General features: G+C 39.9%; 1 protein-coding gene across 2 annotated transcripts; it reads left to right on the top strand.

Annotated features, from left to right (window-relative positions):
* Positions 1–421: 421 nt before the first annotated feature.
* On the top strand, positions 422–18,060 carry LOC107385040 (TUB like protein 1). Of its 2 annotated transcripts, XM_070549484.1 has the most exons (14): positions 422–546; positions 4,782–4,960; positions 6,568–6,700; positions 6,789–6,899; positions 7,183–7,308; positions 13,095–13,214; positions 13,365–13,499; positions 13,569–13,651; positions 13,736–13,900; positions 15,807–15,919; positions 15,998–16,106; positions 16,191–16,289; positions 16,639–16,810; positions 17,393–18,060. In XM_070549484.1, the coding sequence occupies exons 2-14, from the start codon at positions 4,946–4,948 to the stop codon at positions 17,524–17,526; spliced, it is 1,515 nt and encodes a 504-aa protein (XP_070405585.1). In that variant the 5' UTR covers positions 422–546; positions 4,782–4,945; the 3' UTR covers positions 17,527–18,060. The 2 variants fall into 2 exon arrangements, with proteins under 2 accessions (XP_070405585.1, XP_015814122.3); XM_015958636.3 differs by lacking the exon at positions 422–546 and having other exon boundaries at positions 2,556–4,960; positions 6,571–6,700.
* Positions 18,061–19,266: the final 1,206 nt, after the last annotated feature.

A 19,266-nucleotide genomic window follows, 5' to 3' on the forward strand; every position in this document is an offset into this window, starting at 1 on the left:
CACAAACACACACACACACACACACACACACACACACACACACACACACACACACACAAACAGCTGCACATGCAACAGTTCCCTGCAAGTCAACGTTACATGGACGTACAGAAAATGTCTATATTGAGTCTGTCGGTCCAGACCACGTCTGTAGGACGTCCAAACTAGGTCTTTGCACGTGGGTTCTTACAGTTTGCATGAGACCAACCCTACAGTAATTAATGTAATTAAGTGAAACGTTGGTTTTCTTGTAAATGTTACATATTTGTATGTAACTGTGCATTTAAAGAGTCCAAACGAACAAAACTGATTCATCTGAAACAGAATCTCAAGAACACAAGCCTGCTCAGAGCAAAGTTTTTCCACACAGGGATCTGGTTTGATCTGGTTTTTGAACTGGTCAGTCAAACTCAACATTTAAGAACAATGGATACGGAACAGAAACCGTCAGTTAAAAGACGATAGCCACATTCTGGAAGTTCGATGATGCCTCTGGTAGCAGATTTTACCCACTCATGTCTCTTTGATGATGGAGAACTTCCTGAGGTAACTAAAGTCATGATCCTTCTTTTTCTAAATGGAAGGGTTTGAAAGGTGTTTAGATTGTCAGTTGCTGAAAAATGATCGAAAGTTTCACGTTTTACTGTTTGTGTGAGCGCGAAGAGGATATAATCCTTTGAATCTGTTTTATTCAAACAGTTTGCATTAATATCAACAGATTATCAGTTTTTGTTTCCAATTAAGAAAGCCTTTACACAAGACAGACTCCGCCTTTCAGAATAAGACCTGTTGCGAGCAAAGATGACACATGCACACTGTGAATGGTAAAAGTTAAAAAAGAGAAAAGTGCTAACAAAGGAAACTAAGGGAGACGAACAGAAATACTGAGCAGAATCAAAAACTAGAAATACCTGATATGTACTTTTGTCAAGATCGGCCAGCATGTGCACATCCGTGGAAAATGCAGCCTGACGGCGGCAAGGGCAGGAAAACAGTTTGTTCAAAGGGTAAAATAATTCCTCTCTTTCGCCTTGAAGACAAGAAAAAAAGTCTGAGCAGAAAGCAACCCCACTCGAACAGGGGCTGGGACCCGAGAGCAGGCCATGCCCTCTTCTCTTCCTGCCCACTTCTGCCCGGCTGCCAAGAGGCAGGGAAATAAATCACAGAGCTTCAGATTTCTGCTTACCCACCGCTTCTAAAGTATCACACGGATTACGACAAATGTGAGAAATAGCCACGTAAACTCCGAAGAGCAGCAGTCATGGGAGCAGATTATCAACAGAGACTCCGACTAAATGATTAGTTGCAAGGAAACGAGAAAAAGACAACAAACCTGGAGTAAAGAAGTCAGAAATCATTACTCACACGCTGCTCTGAAACAAAACCAGAAGAGCTGACAGATTTGTTTTAACAGTCGGCCAAAACGGTTTAGTGCCAGATTTTCACGAAGCATTTCAGGGCAAATTAATTAAAGGCTTCTCTCAGAGCAGCGAAAGCCTTTTGTCAGCAGTTGGCACCATTCCCAGGTAGGACATGCCTCACAGTCCCCATTCTCAGAAGTCACTCCTGATGTCTTTAGTTGTTCTGCACCTGCTTGTGTTTCTGTTCAGATTTGGTCGGTGACAGAAAAAAGATCAGCCCCTAACTTGATTTATTTAAAAAGCTGTGAAGCAGAACCGGTTTTTACTGTCGAACAGCAGGAAATGCGATTGTGAGGTGTTTTCTGCAACATGTCCAACAAAACTGTGTGTTGGGGCAGGGATTCTAACACACGCTGATGTATGGAGAGTCAATTTGTGAAAAGAGGCAAGTCCATAATGAAGCTTTATGTACGCTGTCACCTTTTCCTGAGTCGAGTGTTGATGTTGTGAAAAATCACAGACAGAAACAAACGTCTCTCCCATCAGGCAATGTCCAAGACAGCTCCGCATGTCACGTCATGAGTCTGTCATTTTTACACGTGCTTTAAGTGTCTCCTCATACGGTCCTCCATGTGGAAGTCTGTTGCTGCATTTAGTGAAGATTTTTTACTGCATTTGCAAAAAAAAAAAAAAGCATAATGGTTAAATTTACACCTCAAAATGAGATGAGCAGAAAAGCATGAGCTCTCTTTTCTGTGCTTCCTGTTCCCAAACAGAGCTTGTAAAACCTTCAGGGCAGCCTTTATTGGCTCAGTTTCAAAAGAGCATGGCCTATGTAAAAAACAAAAACAAAAAAAAAAAGAAAGAAAAAGACAATCAGGTGAGACAAGTTTGTGAAGGGAGGTCTGACCTGTTGAAGCAGTGACCACTCCCAGGATTCTTCCATTCCTGCTCATGCCAGGTCACTCCGTAAGGTGCTTTCATCTAGATCCATAATAGTTGTGCAGCTCTTTATTTCTGGCTCACACACACACACACACACACACACACACACACACACACACACACAAAGGGAAGTAGAGTCTGCAGATATGCTTCAATCTCCCGTGCGGTTAAACTCAGCGTGTGTTACAGTTCACACACTCCTCTGGCTTCTACGCATTTTATTATTTCCTTTCAGCCTACTCTGCATGTCGGTCTAGCCACGCTCCATTGGAGCCTCTGTGGCCCTGGCCAGTATTGTGGCCGGCCAATGACTGTGCATTTATTTAGAAAAAATTATGTATTTTCATCTTCTTCCACAATGTAATAGTGGACTTCCTCATTGACTGACAACCGCCGTAGTCCAATAACGCGGTCTATTGGTTTGATGGACCAATCACAGCACACTAGCAGTCAGGTGGGTTACTGTGACTGAGCGAAATTAAGATGGAGACGGCTCATTTCAAAGAGCTTTAGCATCAACTTTGGACTTTTTAGTGAACTGTTTGGACTATTTTTGTTTTCTTTCACGATGTAATGGCGGACAGCCTCATTGACTGACATCCATTGCAGTGAAAGTTTTTTATCCAATAGCATGCAGAGACAGTTTGAAAGACAACCATAGATCCCGCCCCATGACTGAGAGTATGGACAGTGGCCAGACTAAACATTCACATACACAGGATGGTTTGCTAAGCTAGAGTGCTTTCCTTTCAGATCAACATTGCATCAAATTATTTAACAATCAGCCAGAATTTGGACCTGCTGCTGTCTTGGATTTGGCTTTAGTTGTAAATTGGAACAGCATAAACAATCATTCAACATTCTTAAAAGATGTGAAAATGTCTTCTAGAGATGCTGTGAGATGAGAAACTGTCTCTTTAAGATCATGACGTCTTTGCTGCTGCTCCCTTCAAGTCGCAGGCCCACCTCAGGCCGTCTGCCAGCTGCCATGATGGTGTCTAACATCTGCCAGCAAAACCATTAGTCTGGGCCTTTTCTTTTCCGTAGTCAGCAAACTGGATGGCGTGATTTAGAAGAAGACCACCAATGAGTCTGGCCTGTTAAACACCACACATGTTGCTGTCGACTGCTGCTGCTATCACACGTTAACCCTTTATTTAGAGCTGAGGCTGACTTTTATCTGAGAGATCCATGCAACATCCTCAAGCGCCTTCTGCCGGCTCACAGCACCATTTCTGTGTGTTTCTTCTATAACGCCGACATCTAGTGGTCAAAAGACGAAACCACACTTTGTGTCTGAGTTTGTTTTTATTCAGACAATTTAGACAAATATGACAAAAATGAGAAAAGACGTGATTGTTGTTACTGTTTCCTGCGGCAGTCACATACATAACAAGTAGACTACGTTGTTCCTGTAAATGTTGTTGATAATGTTGTTTCCCCCCCTAACACACTCAACTTTCTATATAAATGAAACTAAATGTTTAACTAAACTTAAAGAGCAAGTCACCCCCTACAAGAAACTTACTTCACTCCCTCTTCATGTTTGAAAAATGCAACAAATGCTGTTGCCTAGCAGACCGAGAGGGCGGAGCCGCTAACAAATACACACACACACGCACACGCACACACACACACACACACACACACACACACACACACACACACACACACACACACACACACACACACACACACACAGGCTCACAACGGCATTGTGACATCATAAGGACCAGTTTACATCATAGCATACCTCTTAGCCAATAGCGGTGGCAGATTTAAATTCTAATGCAGTGCAGAGTTTTTACCTGACAACAGCACAACACTGACAGTTTTAGGCAGAAAATTAACATTCTAACTAAAATGCACTAAAGTACAAAACTATTAACTACATGTGTCTGCAGCATGATTAGACACACATTTATATAGTTTATCAGGAAAAAAAAGTTGATTTGGGGGTGACTTGCTCTTTAAGCTTGATGAATGCTACTGCTCTAAAACCACTGGGACAGCCTTCACCACCTTATGTCTTATGAATACTAACAATTAGAAATGAGTAAATGTCTGAAAAGCGTGTTGTTCGTATCTCTGATGATGCTGCCTATGCCTCCTAATAATCCTGCTTGATGATTTGTGGTTTCCGAGCGTGTGCTCCTCCCAGCCGAGTACAGCTAAAGATCTCCAATAGAATGTGTTGCTGACAGGCAAACCTGTTCGGCCCAGGTAAAAGTTAACAAAAATGTATTTATATGTATTTAAAATATCATATAAATGATCAAATCCAGCTATGTATTTCTGAAATTGAGTGTTTAGGTGTTGCCAGACTCTGATTGTTCATGAGATGTCTTTACTGAAGTTGCCATTTAAACAAGTTTGAAGGAAATCCTGACCTTTTATTATCACAACTAACTAACAAGTCTTCTCCCTCCTCCTAAAGTCGTTGGTCTCTCCTGTTGACGTGTTTCTGCAGAGCAGATGGTTTACACATAAATCCTATTAGCAACTTCCTGCTGATGGAGACACAGCGAGAACAGTCACCCCCACTCTTCTATCACCTCTGCTGAGGATTTTGATGCTTTTACATTCATTTCAAACCTTTGAAAAGAAGCAGCAGTGCGACTTAACCTGGAGGACAGGATATGTCTGCAGAGAAGGTAAACGATGGACTTTGTTTCATTTGTTATATTTGTCCTAAAATAACTAAAAGATCTTCGGTGGCCGTGTGCAGAGTCACCTTGGCACGTGGCTCTGCTCAATCATGCTTACTGTGACTAAACACGACTAAACAGTGAAATATAAAATAAAAAAAGAACTTGGATTGAAAAAAACTGCAAAAATTATTTGGAGTTCAGTAACATTCAAACCAAATTCAACTGACAAACTTTTATGTATCTGTTTTCTGTCATTTTGTCCCAAAATAGGAACAAGACCAAAAGGTTTTATGCATTACCTAAAATCACAACCACACATTAAGTGTGAGCAGATTCTTGCCTATGTGAAAGACCAGTAATAACTGACAGACATTGCTGACATAATTTAGCTGTTTGGTCAGAAATTGCATTTTCCAAATATCACAATAAACGACTTAATATAAGAGTGAGTTTGGATTCTCCTGTGGACACAAATAGTCAATCGAATGGATCTGCCTCTAATAGGATTACTTCCAGTGTTTCCACTGCTGTGGTCACTCTGACCTCATTCCCTGAAACATGTTGTACAGTTGGTTTAATGTTGAGCCATTTAACCGAAAATGACTGTGGGAAAGCATAAAATAGTATTTTTTTAAATTAATTTAATTAAATCTGTATTTTCCGGGCCCCATTTAATTTCTATCCATTTTTTATTTAAAATTTTCATTTTTTTTCTCCCATTTATTTATTTTTTATTATTTTTTATTCTTCTTCTTTATAAAACTTTACCCGAAATATATCCATGCATCTCAGCAAGTCAAAGTGCTTCATCACCAAGAACAGCTGCACATGATCTCAGTTTGCTGATAGAAAATAAACAAATGAGCTGAATCATTTAAAAGCTGAATATGGAACAATTTAATAAAAAGCTATATTTTTAAATAAATAATACCTCCACGAATTGTTTAGAAGTGTGCAGAGTGAACGTGCAGCATTTTCTTTAACAGTAACATTTTATTTTAAAAAAACGAATCAAATACTTATTTTGACACCACGGCACTGGATTAATGTTTACATCTAGCAGCCAATAGAGGGCACCATTGCGGGTTTGCAAAATATGGTAAAGAGATTCGCTCGGCACAGTGATGCAGCACTGTGGAAAATGGCGGACTCTGCAAGTCAAGCAGCTGCTTCTGAGCCCAGAAGATGTTCTAACAGTAAATATTGTCGTAATATAAACATATTAGAAGAAATTAGTCCTTACGCTGTACAGTTTGTCACCGGACATGGTGCTGGCTGGTCACCTCACGTATCGGCAGCAAACCTGGCCTCTCGACGACTGGAACCTTTGTTCTATTGTTGCAGCTACAACCTCCAGACACTAGATGTCGCTGTGGTGTTCGTGTTTCATATTCAACCTTTAACTGTCAAATTATAATTGTCAAATAAATGTCATGTTCTTCCTTAATCTTTTATTATTTTTCTGGCTCTTGCTTTTCTCTCACTTCGTTATGGTGAGTGTTTGACACAGCATCAAATATATATTTCAAACTATTTACTTTTTTCTTTTTAATGCCTTTAATTAATGTGCAAATCTAAATATAAATTCTGTTCAAAAATTAAATTCACAGAAGCCAAAAAAGAAGAAACAACAGGCCAACAGCACATCTGAAACTAAGCCTAACGGAACCGAGGCCAAACCCAAAAAGACAAAGACCAAGAAGAACGAAGATGCAGCAGAAGAGAACAGCTCCACCATCCAAAGTGAGCAACTCTGAGCAGATTTTACCCCAAAATTGAGCATTCTATACAGGAAAAAGACGTTTGATTTTATTATTTAACTTATTTTCAGATGGCAAAAAGGTAAAGAAAAAGATACCAGAAAAAGACAAAGAGGAACCAGAAAAAGAAAAGGAGAAAGAGCCAAAAAAGAAAGCCAAAAGTGCTCCGAAGAAGAAGAAAGGTAAGTCAAACTCTGATTCATGTGCCACTGAGGACACACCCGCTCCATGTAGCAGGACTTGGCTTGGTTTACTTTCACAGGTTGGGATTAGCTGTGCTTAGGTAGCATCTTTTTCATTAGAGGTGAATACTCAGTCACAAGCACAGGTATAACCTTCACTCTGATGTCAGCTGGACGTTTCATCTGTGAAAACCTTTGGTGCTGCATTTGAAATTCATTTGAACTAAAGTTTATTATAGGAAAATTTTCACTACAAAGTTGTTTTTCCTCCCTCCGGGCTCAGACACGGATGCTGACAATGATGACGACGATGAGGAGGATTCTCCCAAAGAAAAGACAAAGAAGAAAACAACAAAAGACAGCTCTCCATCAGCGAGCTCTGCAAAAGAGAAAAAATCCAAATCTAAAGGTATGAAAATCTAAGAAATACTAAACCAGCAGGTATTCTAACTCACTAAGTGGAAGTAAATTCACTTATCTAACCCAGAGTATATATTTTTAATCTTTTCTTATGTTAACAAGCAGTTAGATTCTATTTCCTTGTGCAATAAAATACTTTTAAATAAGACCATTACACACCAGTCAAGTTTGCTGAATCTGCTGAAACGTTTTGTTCCCAATCACAGCGTTAAATCAGACTACAGCACACCTCTAACGGTTACCAGTATAAATCCTATAGCTGTCTTTAATGTTGGAGGGAACCCAGAACGTTTTAGCTGTGAGGCAACTGCGATAAACTTCACACCTCTTCGCTGCCAAAGGCCTTCAAACAGCTGTTCTATCAGCAGACTGCAGGATTAGATGGTGTATGGAGTAATAATGTGTGAATGGAAACACTGAGCTGCAGCAAAAGCAACACAACATGCAGGTTAAAACTCGAATTTGGTGCAAAAGTTGGTTTTATTCAGTAATTCAATTTAAAAGGTTAAACTGATATAAGAGACAGACTCATTATGCAAAACCAGATATCTCAGCCTTTAACCCGGCAAACAGTCTCACGGACGTACAGATCATGTCTACCGTATATTAAGTCCGTTGGTCCAGGCCACGTCGGTAGGATGTCCAAACTAGATCTTTGCACTGTGGGAATTGTTATAATTGTTATGATTATGGCTTACAGCTGATGAAAACCCCACATTCAAACTCTCAGGCTATTATAATATCGTGAAAAGGTTCAATATTCTAGACCCAAAGGGCCCCACTCTAATCAGCTAATGAATCCAACAGACCTGCAAAGGGTTCCTGAGCCTTTAGATGGTCTCTCAGTCTAAGATGGATTACATGACACAAATGGACTTTTGTCCACTCTCATTTCTCAACGTTCATCTGTATAACCGTTTAAGAGATAGTTCACACTTTCAACATAAACGTTTTTAACTATGAAGGAACTCCATACCCTACCTGATTATTTCTAATCTTTGCTGCTTTGTTTTTCTTTATTTTTTGCTTTTCCAATTAAAAACGTGATGATAATGGTTAAGGAGGTTAAAGGGAAGGAATAACGAGGCTTTCCAAGAGGATTCTGTGCTTTTGTTTCCATCCTCAGCCTCCACCTGAACACGAATCTTTTTAGCCGCTAACAACACTGTTTAGAATAGAATTGAATAAACCTTTATTATCCCATGAACGAGATACTGAAGTGTTACAGCCCTAATGGCAAAATGAATATAGATGAAGAAGACAATACATAGCTCTACATACAAATAAGACAAATAAGATTTGTAGGTACAGAAAAATTATAAAAATGTACAGAGATGTGTACTTGGGTGTGGGGTGTGACACCAAGCTGCAAAATCATAACAGAAATTTAACAGATAAAATGTCAGTTAAACAGGGGATGCATCAATAAGCAATACTAACCTTTGTTATTGAGTGTGACAGCTGCTGGTAGGAATGACTTGTGGTGTAGGAGTGCTTGTCCTCCCCAACCTGCTCGCTGGACTTCAGTGGGCAGTCCAGGACAAAGCTGCCCCTCTTGACTGGTTTGTCCCTCTCTGCCATTCCCCCACACCAGCAGACCACAGCATAAAAGATAGCAGACACTGCCGCAGTGTCATAGAAGGTCCATAAAAGAGACCTGTTCAACCCAAAAGACCTGTTTACTGATGCGATGATTGCGTTGTTAACCCAAGACAGAAATGAATATTAGATCTGTCTGATAATATTGAACAACGATGGTAGATGTCAGCTGCTTCCTCTCATTTGCTAAATATCCACCCGCTTTGAATGTCATCACCCCATTCATTGGCCCTTATCGCTTACCATCCCAGTTGAATGGCGTCGGCCATTGAATGGTGTGATAACATTCAAAGCGGGTGAAATATCTCATATTTATGCAGTTATGAAATAAACACATATAGTTCCCAAATAAAAGTAATAAAGTATTTCTTTTAAAACATAACTTTCCAAAATAATCAGAGCTGCATGGTTAAATTGCCTTCATCTAACACTTTTCCTTTTAAACACAACATACAACTTACATCATTCTTGTCCTTTGTACTGCTTATTGTTACCACAACGTTAACCCTCTAATACTAAATCTAAAGGGTGAGGAGTGACATCACTCAAATCATCGCTTTTATCTTGATGTCCCGCCACATTCTTGATCATTTCTATTACTTCTGGAACATTTTCAGAACGCTTGAACTTAGTTTCCCCTGGAGCCTCTCAGATCAACCATCAGACGTTTCAGAGAAGGTGTGCTAACTTGTTTTTATGACTTTCTGCTCCTCCTTTAAAGGAAAGTGAAGCATTTTGCTAAAGTAACCCTGGAAAGAAGATTGTCTTCTAACTTGAGGGTTGAGCTATCTTTGGCATATCAGCTCTAACCTTTAATGAGTTGTATATTTTTATATTTATTATTTTAATTTAATGCAATACTCAAGATTTCATGCATCAAAGTTTACGATATGTATTCTTTAACGTATCTGATTTAATGAACACATTTATAAAAGCAGCTGAAAACTCACCTGTTCAAGCTGTGGGACCTTCATCACCACCTCTCCTTATTCTGTTCTTATTCCGCCTTTCCTGGGATCCACTCATTTCCCTCTTTTCTATTCACTTTCTCTTTCCCTTTCCTTACATTTTTGTTCTGCTTTTAAACATACCGGTATTTTTAATCTTTTTTTAAATATTTTTATACTTTAATTCTTTTTTGTTTTTGTGAAGCGCCTCATGATTTTTATCTTGAGAGGTGCTATATAAAAGATCGTCATTATCTTCTTCTTCTTTTTCTTCTTCAATTAAGAAAATATGTTTGCTTTTATTTTAGAAAATGAATAGACATAAATACTTTCTCTACTATTCAGATATGCGTTCTATTTTTATTGCTTTTTAAACTGCTTCTTGGCTTTCCTTCAGTTTTATTGTCACAGTATTGCTCTTACCTGGAACCAGACATTTTTATTAGTTTACAAGAGTTTGAATTCACACTGTACTTTCAGTTCATCTGGCACTGTTGAATAAAGTGGATTGTGTTTTTTGCTGGTTAAATTTCTCATTAATCAGGACTGAGAATAGAGTGATGGAGGCTGGAATGTTGACTTACAGTGACCAGATATATTTTTTCCTGGATACCTAACGTTTACAAGAAATACTAGTTCTGAGCTGATTGGTTAGTGCTGATTCCCAAAGCGCCTGACATCTTTAAAGGTGTGGGACACTCAATTAAACAATACACTTGCAATGGTCCGTAGAATGCCACATCAGAAGATAGCTTAACACGACAGGATTTGGAGTATTTCATGATATTTGGACATCTATGCTTGGATTGGATAACTCCACCATCCACATCCACATCTCCAATAACGCAAGCCTGGAGGAGATCTGCTGTGAGGTGGAATTGCTAATGCTATTGGTTAGCTTCTACGAACTGAGACGTTCTCTGCTGTTTCCTTGATGCTAAACCTACAGCAGGCTTCCCCTTCGTGAGTCAAGATGAGCGAGTCCATGAATGTTAAGTGACAGTGTGACGTAGATCTGTCAGGATTTTCTAATCCTAGAGTTTCACCGTCTATTTTCTATCAGAAGCTAATGTAGGAGGTAGGTGTAGGAGACTATTTTCACGTTCAGTCTGCATGAAAAACTCATAATTATTTTTTCTGTGTTCCACACATTTAAAATCAAACTGTCTTAATCTAAATTAATCTGATTTAGTCATAAAAGAGAGCCGTGATAGGGTGGGTGTTGGGGGTTCCAGGGTGGGCCAGTGCCACCCTGACAAAATCCTTGGACCGTAACCCCCCCCCCCCCCCCCGCAAATACCATATTGACCCGAATACAGGACAAGGTTTTTTTATTTTTATTTTTTTTCATTGAAAATAGTTTTAAAATGTGGAGTCGTCTCATAACAGGGGCCTGAGCATTCACACACGCTATTTGTCTGGGGTCGTTACACGCCCGTAACAGCAGAGGGCGCCAGGCTGTATGTTCTCAACAAGAGAAGGAAAACGGAGATGAGAGGTCCGGAGCAGAGTGGACCAAAAGAGGGGCTACTATGGCAGAGTTATGCAGATTTTAAGATGACAGTAGTCAATCCAGCAGAGGTGTCAAACATGGCACGCATGGATGCCTCGGATTGCAGTGAGGATGACGTTTAATGGGAGGAGCCGTCAGGTGTAGCGATGTGATGGTACCGGTACCGCAGCAGCATGTGAGTGAGTACAGCGAGGCAGAGGACATCTGTGAATAAATGCCTCATTTGACTTTTGATCTCACATGTCAGCAAAGTTTGCATTAAAATAGTATTTTGTTTAGTATTTGTTCTCAAATTTTCAATAAAAATAGTTTATTTCAAAAGTGATTTTTTTTTTTTTTTTTTTTTTTTTTTTGTCTTTTCCTGAAGATCAGTCTTGGAAAGAGGGTCATCTTCTAATTGGGGTCATCCTATATTTGGGTCAATACGGTAGTTATATTTTGCAAAATATTGAACCGCTGTTGTAACTAAAGTAACTATTGCCGTTATATAGTTGAAGTCACACATGGTTGTATTTCATTTTTGATATGTTTTCTTACAGATGCACCTCTTTAACAGAGTAGCTGGCCCCAGCCTGGGCCCCCTCTAATGTTAGTTTAGAACCACCCTGCTGCCATGGTCATTTAACATTCTTGCCGTGTTTTGTCCTCAGTGTTGGTTTGACATTTCAGGTATTCACATATCAGTGATGTAGGGTTAGGAAGTGACCATTGTACTAGAACACAAAGCTGTGTGTGTGTGTGTGTGTGTGTGTGTGTGTGTGTGTGTGTGTGTGTGTGTGTGTGTGTGTGTGTGTGTGTGTGTGTGTGTGTGTGTGTGTGTGTGTGTGTCATATTTCCTGCTTTTTGTTTTCAAAGTTGAGATCACACCAGGCATGCACAAGCTATTTTATTTAGGTAATTAAATTTTGGGACTCTCCTCAAGGAAGTAAAACACTTTCTTTGGTTAAAATTCAACAAAGAAAATACTCAAGACCATCAATATTATGTGTTTTAGCTCCAGCACGACATCTAGTGGTCAGACTCTATATGAAGATTAGAGGAAAGCTACAATCTGTTACCAGCTCATAGTTAGACTAAACAAATTAAAGTAGATTAAAGAAAAACTATTATTTGAAAAACTTTAAATCCTTACGTTATTTTTTGTTCAAATCATGCAGGCACCACCTTCACCTGAGAGCTTTTAAGGATTCATTTGTCAGATTTGTGCGTGTGAACATGTTGGAACAGATTCATGATTGTGGAACAGGTTTTAGGAGCCAGTGTTGCATCTCGGGTGTAATCGGGGTTTAAGGACATAACTCACTCCGGGCACCAGTCGCCTAAACTTGTGCAGAAAGCTGCTTCACTGGCGAATGTTATTACAGATTACATATTACTAAATGAAAAGAAAATGTTTGAGATTGAGCAAATTCCAGTTTAGGTATGAATTCTTGCAGCATTCCTAAACTGTCAGAATATGAAAAAACAGCTGGAGGAAGCAGTGAGAGCAGATGTTTAAGCTGAGCACATATAAAATCAAGAATGCATGCTCAGCATTCGTTCTGCTCCTTCACATCTGTCCCCCGCTTGAAATGTTATTGGTTGATTAGTTACAGTTTAGATTAGTTCTTCACAAATGCACTCCCCAACATAAAGAAATACACCTTTTCTAGTGATTACACGTCTTATTGTTTTGTTTTTTCATCGTCAAGGAAAAGCATTTTCTTTTTGTTGCAGAAGACAAAAATTCCGATGGAAAAGAGAAAAAATCCAAGTCAAAAGAAAAGGAGAAGAAGAAAGAACCAGCTTCAATGTTCATGATAAGTGGAGACAAAGAACCTAAAAGCAAAAAGAAAGGTTTGATATTTTAATTAAAATCTCGGTATATTATTGATAAATTGTGTTTGTGCATTCGACCAAAGACGAGTTGTGTCCTCATGGGAATAAAGCTGAATCAAAGGTCACACAGACGTGCAGGGTTGAACTGATTATCTGACTTCTGAGCAGCTGCCAAATCAGAGAGCGACGACAGCGAGGAAGAGAAAAAGTCAACTAAATCAAAAAAGAAGTCCACTGCTGGCTCTGCGTCCATGTTTCAGGCATCAACAGATAAAGACAAAGACAAGAAGACAAAGAAAAAAGGTGTGTTCCTTACAAATGCTTCCATTCAAGTCTGTGTGACAAGTGCTTGAATTGTGTTTTTGGTTCCAGGAAAGGCAGAGGACGATGATGAATCAGAATCAGAAAAAGAGGAAAAGTCTAAGAAAAAGAAAGGGAAAGGAAAGAAGAAAAAGGTAGGCACGAGTGACATGAAAATACCCCGTCAAGCTCAGGGATACCCGCGCAGATAGAATTTTTTATTCACTGTCTTGAATCAGGAGAGATCTCCCTCACCTGAGATTGAATTCGACAATCTGGAGAAGTTTGTTCTGCAGCCGGCTTCGCAGGGCGTGACTGTCAAATGCAGAGTGACTCGGGACCAGAGAGGGGTGGACAAGAGCCTTTACCCCCTGTACTACCTCCATCTTGACAACGAAAAAAAGGTCAGGTCATTAGATTATTTATTTATTTATTTATTGGGGTTCTAGAGAGTTGTCTGGGATTAGAAATTCAGTCAGAATAAATCTGGTATACGCTGTACAGGTGAAACCCAAACATGAGAAAAAGGTTCAAAAGTTAAATTATGTCAGTAATTCTACCTAAAAGGTGAAACTAGTATATAAGACTGACTCATCGCATGCAAAGCCAGATATTTCAGCCTTTATTTGATATAATTGTGATGATTATGCTTGCGGCTGAAAACCCAACATTCAAAATCTCAGACAATTAAAGGCTCAATATTGTAGACCCAAAGTGTCACACTCTAAGCAGCTAATGAATCCAAAACACCTGCAAAGGGTTCCTGAGCCTTTAAATTGTCTCTCAGTCTAAGCTGGATTACTGACATTAATGGACTATTGCACCTTATTCTCATTTTTTGAGTTTTACATGTAAATTTACATGAAGGAACTCCTAAATTGGAGTTTTGATCATAGAACCTTAAAGCTGCAGTATGTAAGAATGAAGTGAGAATGACATTCTGTGGTCAAATTTGGTAACTGCAGTCCATTTCTCTAAACAAAAAGTGGCTCTCGCTGCCATTCCATGAGTTTCATCGCTGTTGCCAGTTACATATACACACCAGATAATTCTAGATGGCAAGCAGGGACGAGTTATACACAATAATACATTGCCATATCTGGTGTTAGCACTCTTGGGTGTTTTATGGTAAGGAGCCCTTACTACACTTGTTACAGTAGTAAGACTATGGCATTAGATGAGTTAGCTGTTTTTCTTGTTAGCTTGCAGTTATGATTCTGAACGACTCCTTAAAGAAAGTAAAATGCCACGATTGACTCCTTATTCAGTTCTCACATACATTTCACTGTAATATTGAGTTGTTGTTAATTAAAAAAAAAAGCTTGAGATATTTTTAGAGCCAACTATTTGCTGCTAATTCACTTTTAGCATTGTTAACTCAAAAGGCCTTATTTTCCTGATATTAGAGTAAAACAAAAAAGATGCCATGGCTTTTTAGGGGGTATAAGAAACAACTTCTGGGTTGTTCCTGTTTACTGGCTTTGGTTCTTTAACTCATTCACTGCCAGACGTTTCCTGATCCATAAAGCCCTTCACTGCCAGCGTTTTTACTGTTTTTTTAAGAGTCACTGAACGGTGCGCGCTAGTATGATGTCGACGCCAAAACAACCAAAACAAAGAGTAGACTCACATCTTACATCAGGGAGAATCCGCGCGTTTCGAGCGTTATCCATTCTTTCATAATCCGTTGCCAAATTGTGACTGGCAGGGGCTTTTCCGGTTCGCGCCTCACTTTTTTTTACAGCAGTGGCCCAAAACGACCTCCTAACACATGGATTTTCTGCTTCCTGATCACATGACGTGTGACGTACGTGGATGAAGATCGGCTTTAGAGCTGGGATGTTTGTTCACATGGTGCGGCGGCTTGTTCCGGCTCCCACACAGTAAAAAAATGCAAATGACAACTTGAGTCGTCAATGGCAGTGAACGGTTGGATTTCAAATGACGACTTGAGTCGTCAATGGCAGTGAATGAGTTGAACAACTCCGGAGCTTTTGCCGGCTGGTGTCGAATTACAAATGCCGACGCTTCAGTGTTCATTCAGTGCAGCCTTGGCACCCTTACAGGCTCACAGATTGTAAACAGCGACTATGTCCTTTGGTTGTTTTTGAAAGGAGAAAAACTTCAAACCTCCCAGCTGAGTATGAAATCCGTTTTTGTTTAGTGATTATTTCACTGTAGAAATCCTACATATTGCTCCTTTAAAATTGAACTGTATTTATTAACATGGAAACACAACAGCATTTAGCTTGCTTATTACCTTCTTTCTTACAATCTAACATCAGTTTGTTTTACTTTTCATTACTGTAGACGTTCCTGCTGGCCGGCAGAAAGAGAAAGAAAAGCACAACATCCAATTACCTGATCTCAGTTGATGCCACTGACCTATCACGAGGTGGTGAGAACTTCGTAGGAAAGTTGAGGTTCGTGAATAAAAATATGTCTTATGAAGTGTTTTTCTGCAGATTTAATTCACCATTTTTTTTTTTTACTTTACTCAGGTCAAATTTAATGGGAACAAAGTTCACCGTGTTTGATAATGCTCTGAATCCAGAAAGAGCTCTTCCAGACATGTCTAACGCACGGCAGGAGTTAGCAGGCATCATTTATGTGAGATTTTTCACAGCTCAAACGCTACTGGGGTCTTTTCTGGAATATTATGTAATTTAAACAAGTTTTTGTTTCTTGACTCAGGAGACAAATGTTTTAGGAATGAAAGGACCCAGAAGGATGACAGTCATCATTCCAGGAATGGACAAGGACAACGAAAGAGTCCCACTCAGGCCTAGAAATGTAAGATATAACACAGGGCAGAAAAGCAACATTTAGCCAATGTTTTTAGGACTTAGTTCCTAAAATTGGCTTCTTTGTGTTTCTAAATTAAGGGAAATAAACATGTTTTTGTTTGCACATATGCACAACTCAAGTAAGTTATTGTTTTTAGCAAAACACAATCTGACTCACAGAAAAAATAAGTTTTAGCCCTTTACAACAGAAGCCCAGTGCCAACCATCTAACCATCCTCTCTTAGTTTGATTCATGACTTGTTTATTAAGAAAGCTTCAGAAGACCAGTGGGTATAATCATATTACTCTTTTGTTTGTTGACACTGACTGAATTATATTTCATCGTTTGTCCACAGGAATGTGACGGCTTGTTGGTGAGGTACCAGAATAGAAGGACGGAAAATCTGATAGAGCTCCACAACAAGACGCCTGTGTGGAACGAAGAGACAGCCTCTCATGTGCTGAACTTCAACGGCAGAGTGACCCAGGCCTCCGTCAAGAACTTCCAAATAGTGCACAACAAGGACTGTGAGTACTCCTCACCCCACCTGCCTTCGCCTGTAGGCCCTCCTGTCAGTGGCGTCCCCAAGAGGAGACCAGTGCTCTTAAATAAATCGTATAAATGCTCACAAAAACCATAAATTCCTCTTATTTAATCAAGACATAAAAGTAAAACCCAATAAAAAATTATACCAATAATGAGTAAATAAGCAATTGGCAAATTCAATTGTTCTAAAATTTAAAAATAAATATTGAAACCAAAGTTCAAATAACTATTTGAAATGTATTTTTCTAACACTTTCTGTTTCCTAGAAAGGTAGGTAGGTGTATAGGATGCATACTGTGTTATAAATGTGTGCAATACATCCCACAGGCTAAACTACCACAAGGATCACCCCAAAATTTGCTCTGGCACCCCCTATGAAACAGTGGGGGCGCCACTGTCTCCTGATTGTTTGCAACTTAATGTTGATGCATAGGAAATTAATTGTTTTGAAGTTTACTAAGAAAGTACACAGAGATCCGCAAGTTGGATTTGTTTTAGCGTTGTCATCTTTTCACATGCCCCAAAACAACCTGTTGAAGCAATCCTCTCCTCTTCTTCTCTAGTGGACTACATTGTGATGCAGTTTGGGAGAATAGCGGATGACATTTTCACCCTGGACTATAACTACCCCCTGTGTGCCGTGCAGGCTTTTGCCATTGCCCTCTCCAGCTTTGATGGCAAAATTGCTTGTGAATAAAGCAAGCACCATGAGCTGTCTCACCCTGAAACCAGCAGAAGCACATCGGAGCAGTACGTGACCCTGGGCTGCTCTCTGAGATTTGTGACGACAACAAGCTTGTTCCTCGTGTGCTGCTTGCTGCTCTCCCTCCCGCCTTTTATTGACTTCCTCCTCCAGGTGTAACAAACACATTTACAGCACTCTATCTGATCGAGCGTGATGCAGCCAGGAGAGTTTAGTTTTGTGGAGACTTTGGGATGAAGCAGAAGACTTCATGTTGTACGATTTCACACTAATTAAAGGTGTTTTTGTGTCATCGTGTTCCTGTCAAGTACATCTTCGGTGTATTGTGTGATGTTTTCTTTATAGTCAAACTTTTTAACGTGAATATGTAGAAATGTGCTGCTGTTTTAGGTGTTACAGAAGAAGTGTTACTTTTTATTGTTTTTAATTCTGTTCCATTTTAGAGATCCCTTATCTAATTTGAATTTGTATAAGTTTTTTTAATATATTCTTGTAAAAAATTTTATAAACTTCTTCTCATTTCTTGAACTTTGCCTCACTCTGATTGTAATATTTGAGAATTAGCTTTCCTTGATGTCAGTCTCTGTTGCTCCCGAGCCTACGCCTCTTTACCCTTAGATTTTGGGATCCGTTAGAAACTTTATTTGTGTTTGGACTATTTGCTGTAAGCAGGTCGCTGGCATATCTTAAGACAAATTCCAGTTGCAGATTTTAGAGACACCCTCCCACGCTGTTCTTCGGTGGTTGCTCGACATGTCGAGCGCTTCGCTCAGGATGAAAAACCTGTTTGTACCAAGGGCCTGGAGCAGAAGTGAGAGGTGTGTATTCTGCCTGAACAGGTTCAGGCAGTTGTCCAAACTCGCAAATTAAATGGAGCCTGAAGCTGGAAGCTCCTCTTCAGCAGATGCTGCTGTGAGGTTATGAGGTTACGCCCCTAGTTTTAGTTACCTACAGCTAAACAACTGCTCAGTTAATTGTTTATTAAAAACAATGTGCAATTGGTAGACATTTAAATAATCACAGAATGTTGCAACCACATTGTTGACGAACAGAAGGAGCTGTTGCTGGATGAATATTGAGCTGATTTTATCAGAAAATAAAAGCTTTTCCATTTTTCATAAATCTTATAATATACAGATAAATTATTATAGATCTCATATTTTTCTTTTTAAAATTCTTCAGAGTACACAGACCAAAATATTATCTATCCATTCTCCTCTGTTTATCCGGGGTCAGGTCATGGGGGCAGCAGCCGAGGTCCAGACTTCCCTCTCCCCAGCCACTTTGGTCAGGTCCTCTGGGAAAATCCCAAGGCGTTCCCTGGCCAGCCAAGAGACATAGTCCCTCCAGCATGTCCTGGGTCTTCTTTTAGGTCGCCTCCAGGTTGGACGTGCCCGGAGAACCTCACCAGGGAGGCATTCAGGAGGCATCGTTATCAGACGCCTGAGCCACCTCAGCTGGCTCCTCTTGAGGAGCAGTGGATCTACTCCAAGGCCCTCCCGGATGACCAAAATTCTCGCCCTCTCTAAGGGAGAGCCCAGCCAACCTGCAGAGAAAACTAATTTTGGCCGCTTGTATCCGCAATCTCGTTCTTTCAGTCACTGCCCAAAGCTTGTGACCATAGCTGAGGACACAATCGTAGATCGACGGTAAATCAAGAGCTTCTCCTTCCAACTCAGCTCTGTCTTCACCACAACAGATCGGTACAACGTCCGCATCACTGCTGGCGCAGCA

This window comes from Nothobranchius furzeri, chromosome 3, assembly GCF_043380555.1.
Source record: "Nothobranchius furzeri strain GRZ-AD chromosome 3, NfurGRZ-RIMD1, whole genome shotgun sequence".
NCBI classification, from domain to species: Eukaryota; Metazoa; Chordata; class Actinopteri; order Cyprinodontiformes; family Nothobranchiidae; genus Nothobranchius; species Nothobranchius furzeri.

What these genes read in the sequence shown, in the direction of transcription:
- LOC107385040 (XM_070549484.1), top strand. An exon ending in GGAAAGGAAAGAAGAAAAAG is followed by an intron (nt 13,652 to 13,735) that starts GTAGGCACGAGT and finishes GTCTTGAATCAG; the next exon opens with GAGAGATCTCCCTCACCTGA. An exon ending in ATCTTGACAACGAAAAAAAG is followed by an intron (nt 13,901 to 15,806) that starts GTCAGGTCATTA and finishes TCATTACTGTAG; the next exon opens with ACGTTCCTGCTGGCCGGCAG.